At 36.5% G+C, this 9488-nt stretch overlaps 1 protein-coding gene across 6 annotated transcripts in view; it reads left to right on the plus strand.

Annotated features, from left to right (window-relative positions):
* The window catches only part of LOC111508063 (UDP-glucosyltransferase 2), a 52927-nt gene extending 44399 nt beyond the window's left edge, over window positions 1-8528 (plus strand). For all 6 annotated transcript variants that reach the window (XM_074181349.1, XM_074181351.1, XM_074181348.1 and 3 more), the window contains one exon: window positions 8025-8528. In XM_074181349.1, the coding sequence (XP_074037450.1) occupies window positions 8025-8304 (280 nt within the window). In that variant the 3' untranslated portion in view covers window positions 8305-8528. The remainder of the gene's footprint in view (window positions 1-8024) is intronic.
* Window positions 8529-9488: the final 960 nt, after the last annotated feature.

The raw sequence follows: 9488 nt of genomic DNA on the forward strand, positions 1-9488 counted from the left end.
TGAATAAAGTTGACAAGAAAAGGCGTCTTTTTTTATTGAAACATCATTGACGTAACGGATATATTCAAGAACATCATTACAACAGACAATGAAATGAAGTGGCCCTAGAACTGAACCTTGAGTTACATCACACGTAACTTCTTGGGGAAGGATAATGTGGAACCATGATAAGCCGGGTATATACGTTGAGACTATGTATGTCAAGAATAAATTATTCAATATATACGATACAGGTTGTGCTGAAGACGCTAATTTCGAGGGCACTCGGATTACAGGAAAATAGGGACCTACGATAGACGGTGACTTTCTCTCTACAGTCTACAGACAGTGACGCACACAATTTAATTGATTTGGTGATGATGATAACAAAAATATGTAAAATTCCATATATTAATGGAAACTTTCGAGATATATGTAATATTTTCATCACACAGATAATGACAGTATTTCGATGGGTAGTGTGGTCGACAGTGGATCACCAACTTTTCAAATTGGTGAAATAATACATAAAGTTTATTGAAATTTTGGATGGAGTTTCATGGACTATAAAATTATCAAAATATGATAATTCAAAGTCTGTCGTATTACAAGTAGAATATAAAAAAAATATTCAATTTTTAGTGCACAATGATTCAGTGTTGACCAGGGGTGGTCTACAATGGATCGGCCTACAGGTAACAGTGGATCAGTCAGCAAGATTAATGCGCGTATTTCAAAATGGAAAAACTAACTCATTTTAGAAATGAAAATATAGAAAAACAATATGTTTTCAAAAGGAATATATTATGGAAAAACAGAAAAAATACATTTTCGAGATGAAATATAGGAAAATAAAAAATTAACGCATTTTCAATAGAGAAAGATCAATTGAGAATTCATAATAGGACTGTTGCTCAGCTGTACCACTAATTGTTGGATTCGGAAAGATGAGTCTTATATTCTGTTCTTTGACAAACGCCTGGTCAGGAACATCTGTAATACAAAATTGTTGCTGTGATTTACATCTAAGAAAGCTGACATAATATTCCATATTATGATTCAATGTATCCAAAACCTTTGCAGTGTACAAAACCTTTTGCTTTTTTGTACAAAATAGAACAAGCACAAATTCATCTTGTTCTGCTGGACGAGCTGTTTCTCTGGCCGTTGCTATCTCATTTTTTTCCGGAGTATCTCTGGCTATGATGCTTTTTCCTAGCTTTCTTGATTTTCTTCTATTGGTTCTAGGATTGGCTTTCAATGGTGCCCTGAATTGTTTTGGTGATACGAAATTACTGTTGCAATTGGATGGTCCAACAACAGAACCATTATATGATACCATATTACCTGCACCAATATTAGACTGGGCTGGAACGAGGCTGGCTGGGAACGGTCGATATGTCACTGTGCTGGGCTAGAAATCATCACCGGAAAATATATCCCTGTCAAAAGGGCATATTCCAGTTATATGAAAGGCTTTCGTTATGTTAGAAATGGTCATTGATTTTGTAAAAGCTATTTCAATAAATTCTCCAACATCGTATATGGTAACTGGGCAACCTGGATGACGCATCAACCAAGAGTCCATATAGCATTGTGGTAATAACTCTTGAACGGACCAAAAACTCCCACATCCAAGGGCTGCATTCTTGCTGATGTATGAGGATGAAGTGTAAGGACAGTAACTCCGGATGTTTCTGCTAAGTCAAGCGCCTCTATACTTAAGTGGTGGTTGTCCATTATCAGAATACTGGGATTATCCGGCGTGCTTTGGCTGTGGTGGTGGTTGTCCATTATCAGAATACTGGGATTATCCGGCGTGCTTTGGCTGTGCTTGATGAAATGCCCCATTATTTCAATGAACAGCTCACTGGTCATCCAACCCGAAGATGTTGCCAGGATTAGAGTTCCAAGTGCTGTCCCAAAAGTCATTCTATCATTGACTTTTTTTCGGGGGAAAATAATGGCAGGTGGCAATGCTTAACCACCAGCACCAATAATGCAGAAAGTTGTGCATGATGTTCCCTTTTCACCGCTGGTAACTTTGCACAAGTTCTTGTGGCCTTTCGGCCCAAGGTCTCTCTGGGGTTTCACCGTGGTCGTTCCTGTTTGATCTAAGTTGTATATCCGAGTTCCATCGGCAAAAGCTGGACTACGCTGGATTACTTTTTCCGAATTGTCAAAAAATATTTTGACAGCCTTGACAGCCTCTTCATTGAAACACGTTGCCCTTGCGAGGCTGCACGCCTCCGGTTTTTTAAAACTCAGATCGAGATGCCGTTGGCGAAAACATCGGAACCAGTCAATCCCCGCCAACTTCTCCGCTTTCCAATTGGGTGGTATTTTTAGATTATCAATCATAGCCATTTGATAGGCTACTTGAGGACAATCTTTTGATGAAAGACCGTAAAATAATAGCGCTTATTTCTTGTAATATGCTTTCAATACTTCTTGCTGGTCGGAAAACACTTTATTTACAGCATAATTTGGAGTAAAACGCGACTGCACATTAGGTTCAGCAGCCTTTCGTCTCCCATCATAACGTTTTAATGTCGTGAACACCAATTTCTGTCGCAGCTTGGTGGATACTCGAACCACCTTCAATCATTAGAAACGCGGTTTCTATCTGGGCCTGGGTGTGCTTGCCAATGTTTCTCTCAAAATTTTTTCTTTGAGGCATTTTCTGTAACAAAATTAACAAAATTGGTATATAAAGTTCAAATGTAAGCCCTGTAATAGCAATTCCATTGAACCTAATCAAAGCTCCTGTGAAATGAATCGTTGTTCTTAAAATATTTCAATTGGATGTGTTTTGAATTAGGTTTGATTGGGGAAAACAAAATTATCTGAGAAGAATCTCTATAGTTTTGTCCATTTCATCGTGAATTAGGTTTACTGATGTAGAGTACACAGTGGATCATGATCCACTGATAACCATGTGCACTGATCCGCTGTAGACCAAAATGTGGTTTCGACAAAATAAGTTGAATGCTGATGATTTCTTGAAACAATGAAAATATCCAGAACTCTATCATAGAAGAATTGATGAAATTACACAAAAAGTTCGACTTACGTGGTAATAAGAAATGGAGGCTCCAAAACACAAATTCAACTGTTAAAAATTCGACTATCAACTGAACCGCTCAGCTTCGAAGTGAGTCTAAGAGGCATTACCATTACCTACCACGTGCATCTCGCGCAAGCGCCTACATACAATAGATAAACCAATAACAGACTGATTCACTGTCTAGGTACCACTGATCCACTGTTGACCACCCTACTACACTATTCTGAATCGATTGGATTCGTTATCCCTCTATGGCCCTGTGTTACTCCAGAGTAACGTACTATATTTTATCATGATTTGTCTTCATTTCCATCACAAAGTCCAATGAAAGCTCATTGTTAATCCGGAGTAACATATGGACGATTTCACTTCTATATTTTACCGCCATCTATAAGATATTAATTGAAATAATGATGAGATTTGACACATTGGCCATTGTATCATGGCTGCTTCATTAGTGAAGGTTTATATGGCTTAAACTACTGTAAATTACTGTGTGAAAGGTGTAATAAAAATACGTGTGGTAGAAGTTGATGCCTCAAAATCAGTTTACCATTATAATAATCATTGAAATAAAATGAATAGTTGGAAATTTACCCAGAAACAGGTATGTTACTTCAAAGTCACGGTGGACCGATATGAATTGACATTGATATTTTCAGCAATGAACCCTACCACCGCAAAAGATAATTATCCAGAAATACTAACTAGAATTATACGAAATGCTGAGGATTCTGAAGACTCCATGTTAGATGATAGTAGTGATGAAGATATTCCAATAGAAAATACTTTGGATGACCCTGGCCATCAATATGATTGGTCTTCTGAAGATGATACCCCCTAGCTCATTATATTTCTCCTGCTGAAGATGAAAATAATCAAGCTGACGAAGACGATTTGCCTCTCAATGATGTATCAAACCAATTGAAAAGGAGAAAAGGTCCCAATAAGGATACAGTACTGTGGAAAGCAGTAAAAACACAAACAATACAACCCATTGCACCATGGAAAGGAGAATTACCACTGGCTACCGATGTTCCCTATACTCATATGCATTATTTTAGAAAATTTGTCAATGGTGAACTACTAGAATTCATAGTTAAACAGAGTAATCTGTTTTCTTGCCAGTGCGATCCCAATAAACCACTTTCGATGACCGTGGAGGAGCTAGAGAGGTTTATTGCAATAACATTCTGCATGTCAGTTTATGGCCTACCACAAACTCGCATGTTTTAGCAAAAAGAGTGTCATGTAACAAAAGTAACTGAAACAATGTCTCGTAATCGTTGGGAACAAATAAAATCAAAACTCCATTTCAATAACAATGATTTGCTGCAGGATAATAATAATGATAAATTATTCAAACTGCGTCCATTTATCAACAAACTTGTGAAAAATTTCAATAATATTCCGATAACAGAAAAGCTTTGTGTTGATGAACAGATGATTCCCTTCAAAGGTAGACATTGTTTGAAGCAATATATGAAGGCTAAGCCCAGAAAGTGGGGATATAAAGCATTTGTCTTGTGTGGTTCTGATGGTGTTGTATACAACTGGGAATTATATGCTGGCAAAGAAGAAAAAAGAGCATGCATAGATGGAGTTGATCTAAGGGCCATAAAATGGTATGATAATAAGCCAGTTCATTTACTGAGTAGCTTTGTTGGCATTCATCCCACAAAAGAAGTGAAGAGATGGGATAAAAAGACCAACTCCAAAATTGATGTTTTGTGGCCACAAGCTGTCTGCATTTACAATCAATTCATGGGAGGAGTTGACTTGGTTGATTCCCTCATTGCTCTCTATAGAACTTCAATTCGGAGTAAAAAATGGTACAACAAAATATATTTTCACCTCATGGACCTGTGCGTAGTGAACGCTTGGCTTTCATATCGACGAGATTGCAAAAGATGCAATATATCACAAAAAGAACAGATGTCATTACTTCAATTCAAGATTGATCTGGCCAGTACTCTTTGCTCCAGTGGAGCACAAGTTGATTCGAAAAAACGAGGAAGACCAAATTCATTTATTGTTGAGAAAGAAATAGATAATAAAAAGAAAAGAGGAAAAGTAGCTACAATGCCAACGGAAGATACTCGCAAGGATCAAATTGGTCATTGCCCAACTTTTACTGAAAAAAGGGGAAGATGTAAATATCCACACTGTAACGGGTCACCTAAAATGTATTGTGTGAAGTGTAATGTACATTTATGTATAACACCTAACTCGAACTGTTTCATGCTATTCCATACCCATTAACGCTCAGTGTTACTTTCAAGTAACGTACCTCCCACAAACTTGTAAGGGGGGTGAAAACTTTTTTGTATACTCAGGACTTCGAGAAATTAATCTTTCAATAAAAAAAAATCAGTTTCGAATTTTTTCTTTCATTGAAAAAAAAAAAACGGGCGGTAGAGGGTTTTAAACTGGTCGAATCAGCATCAACACTTTTTTCTCATATTATCTTCTTATTCTTTTTTGAGGACAAAACACAAGCAGTTTTCCAGATGGAAGAGTTCTCAAACAGTAGAGTTCGAGGTGTACTGAACTGAACCTCAAAATGATGAGCAGCCACAGTCCGTCGCATATTTCTGATATGTACCGTTCTTAGTGGAATCAAATGCGCCAAGTCATTCGAACACTTTCGGTGGAAGTATCTATAGAAGAGAGACAAATCTCCAACCTCTCTTCGATGTTCCAGGCTATCAAGGTTGCACGTGATGTTCCCGTTTCTAATCAGATGGATGGCTCTTTTCTGGATGGGATTCAGCAACTTCAGAGTATGTTTGGGGGCAGAGCTTCATACATGAGAACAATATTCAAAAGAAGGTTCTGATCTGAGCTTTATAACGCATTAAAAGTTGCTGAGGTGTGTATAGTTTTCTGGTTCGAAATAGTGTTCCAAGCTTTTGAGAAGCAGCCTTTGCGATTCCAGCGATATGACGGTGTCCATTTTAACCCTCATCAAACTTATCGAAGCAGAAAGCGGAGTTGTGACTAACATTTCGTGGATCGAATTGTTCATTCAGTGACTTTGTTTCACTGTGCACATGTACTATTTCAGGAACTGTGGTTTTATTTTTATCTATTGAGATTTTGACGACTTACAAAAATCTAAAAAAATTTACTTCGCGTCCTTTATGATCCAGGAGATCTATTCAGGCATAGGGCATTCTATCGGAAAACTGTTTTGTTTTTATACTGTAATTGATGAGAGGAGCTATGAAGGGGTGAGTAAACGGCTTCAGAATGTCAACAGGATTATTGACATACAAATGAACATTCAAAACTACTGACAGTGCTCTCAAATATTGGCATAAGAGGAGTGGCTCATAAATTATTTGAGAGTTACTTATGTAACAGGAAACAATGTGTCAATATCAATAAAGCTATGAGCAGTTATCAAATGATCATATATGGAGTGCCTCAAGGTACTGTTTTGGGGCCAACTCTCTTCAATCTTTATATCAATGATCTTTTCGAACAAGATACGTGTAGGTAAGTTGTAAGTTTCGCGGACGACACTGCCGTTTTCTACGAAGGAACTGACTGGACCACTCTCAAAAATAACATGGAGGTTGACTTTCAAAATATAATAAATTTCTTCAACGATAGAATACTGACAATCAATTATAAAAAAACTCACTTTTTGCCGTTTACATTCAACTCTACAAATTTACCACCATATAAAGAACTGGAAATACAACATGACGACGGAACCCTTCTGAAAATAGAGTCCGTCAATAAGCTTAAATACCTAGGCATATATATATAGAGATTCTCATTTGAATTGGGAATATCAAATTGATTATGTAATTGAACAGTTGCGATTCATGGTCTTTAAATTCAAAAACATATCTAACATCATTAATATAAAATATCTAAAAATACTGTACCATGCTTTGGTCGAAAGCCATCTTTCCTATGGAATCATAGCATGGGGAGGAGCCTCGGAAACACTTATTAATAATATACAAAATATTAAAAAATTCATTCTTAACATGATATATAAAAAACCGCGAGAATATCCGTCATGTAGCCTATATAAAGGAACGACGATAATGAATGTAAGTCAGATATTTGTTTTTGCGATCCTCTTGAGGCAGTATAGACATAAATCGTCGTTGGTACCTCTTCAGCACCATTACAACACAAGGCATAAAACTAACACTGTGATACCCAGAACTAAAAAAAACGAAAGGGCAGAAATTTTATACTTTTTTGGGACCAAAACTTTTTAATGAGCTACCGCTCGAACTCAAAACGATCAACTCAAAACGATCAACGATCAACGATCAAAAGGGTCAGATCTTGGCTGTTCACTTTTCCGCCAGAAACACTAGAAAGCTTTATAGCTACAAGCAGAGTATGTTATAGACTTGCATGAGGACTTACTCATAATATAATCTGCAGATGTAATTATTCTGATATAATTATTGTAATGTGATATTAGTGCCAAAATTTTTCTTTAATCTGATATGAAATTCAATATTTTAGAAATGTAACATAACTTGAACTTTCATAATCTTATTCCACTTTAAATTGTTTAGTCTTTGGTTTGGATTTCAAATCTTCTAGTATTAACAAATTTTAGATTTGTATGTTTTTATATTTAAACAAAATTAGAGAATATTTGTATTCTAATGATGTTCACGTCTAATGTTCGGACAAAGATTTCATGCCACGCGCGAATTCATTACCTTGTGGTTTTTTCTGTTTTGTTCATTTTATGATTGGTAGAATTGAAATATATAAATGAAATAGTATGAATAAAACATTATTATTATTAAAAAAAAAGATCGTGTATCTGCTCAAGAATGGCCATTTTCAATTCAAATTTAGGGTTTTTCACTGAAGAATGACTGCGCCATTCAAGAATCTTGTTGTAAGCCTGAGTAATACATCTCAGAATGTATACCCCTTTCGTTGTTTCACAGCTCAATTTTTATACATTTGAACGTTTATTCTGTTTCAGATACAAGGAGCGAGTAAGGGAAGCCAAAGCCATCCTGACAGATCAGCCAATGAAAGGGGTTGAAAAGGCTGTTTGGTGGATTGAGTACGTCATACGCCACAAAGGAGCAAAGCATCTCCGGAGCCCTGCGGCAGATTTGTCATTTTTTGAATACTTTCTCGTAGACGTGGCACTCTTTTTCGTTTTCTGTGCACTCTTGCTCACATACGTGGTAGTGAAAATGATTAGGTGGTGTCGGTGTCGGTCGAAGAAAGGACTAACAAAAGAGAAAGCGAATTAACCGATCGTTCGAGAGGATATCATTCGTATTGCCAAGTATCAGCATTTAGGGAAAACTAGACTGACACTATCACAAAATATTTGATAGTAAAATTTAGGAAGAAATAATAAAACATGTTAAATCAAAATGATAAATAACAGAGCGAAACCAACTTAACAGTATTCAACAAAGGAAGTATCATTAATGACTTTGTTATTATTGAAGATAATAAATGATTATGAAAACTTGTAGCAATTTTTACCTTTATTTAGATGCAAGAAACAGAAAATTATGAGTTCGCTTGCTAACAGAAAATACTAAATGTGTTCCAGGTATTTTTTCAAAAACAATTACGGAATACACTTCACTTATTCGATATGGTTACCAAATAAGACAGGTTTCACCCATATGGATTCAATAGATCAAATGATCTTAGTATCGACAGAATTGATTCATACAATTTCAACACTCTTTTTTCCTCATGATATTTTCAATTTTGAATACGTCTACAATGAAGAATAATCAGGCACACCACGCAAAATTAACTCTTTTTTCAAGGACAATGTCACAAGCATTACAGAAAAATCCTTGAAAAACTCTCAGAGCGGTGCCTGTGCAAAAGTAGCGTTTCACATTGGATTTGAATCGATAGAGATAAAATCCATTTGGAAAAATGTTCTCAGGACGTTTATTTCACATGAACTCAGTTATGTGGAAGGGTTCTCAAACAGTGAAGTTTGAGGTGTACTGAGTTGAACCTCAAAACGATGAGGTGTCACAGTCCGTCGCGTATTTCTGATTTGTACCGCTCTTGATGGAAACAAATGTGCCAAGTCACTTGAACACTTCCCGTGAAAGTATCTATAAAAGAGAGACAAATCTCCAACCTTTTTTCGATGTTCCATACTATCGAGCCTGCACGTAATGTTCGCGTCTCCAATCAGGCAGATGGCTCTTTTCTGGATGGAATCCAGCAACTTCAGGGTATGTTTGGGGGCAGAGCTACATATATCAGAGCAATACTTCAAAGAAGGTTTGATCTGAGCTTTATAAAGCATCAAAAGCTACTGAGGTGTGTATACAGTTTTATGGTTTGGAACAGTTTTTCAAGCTTTTGAAAAGCATCCTCTGCAATTCCAGCGACATAATTATGTCAAGAGATATTGGTGTCCTTTTTAACCTCCAACTAGCTTATCGGAGTAGAT

The sequence above is a fragment of the Leptinotarsa decemlineata genome, unplaced genomic scaffold, assembly GCF_025532065.1.
Source record: "Leptinotarsa decemlineata unplaced genomic scaffold, Ldec_3_MD MMD2_tig00026307_RagTag_RagTag, whole genome shotgun sequence".
Lineage (NCBI taxonomy): Eukaryota > Metazoa > Arthropoda > Insecta > Coleoptera > Chrysomelidae > Leptinotarsa > Leptinotarsa decemlineata.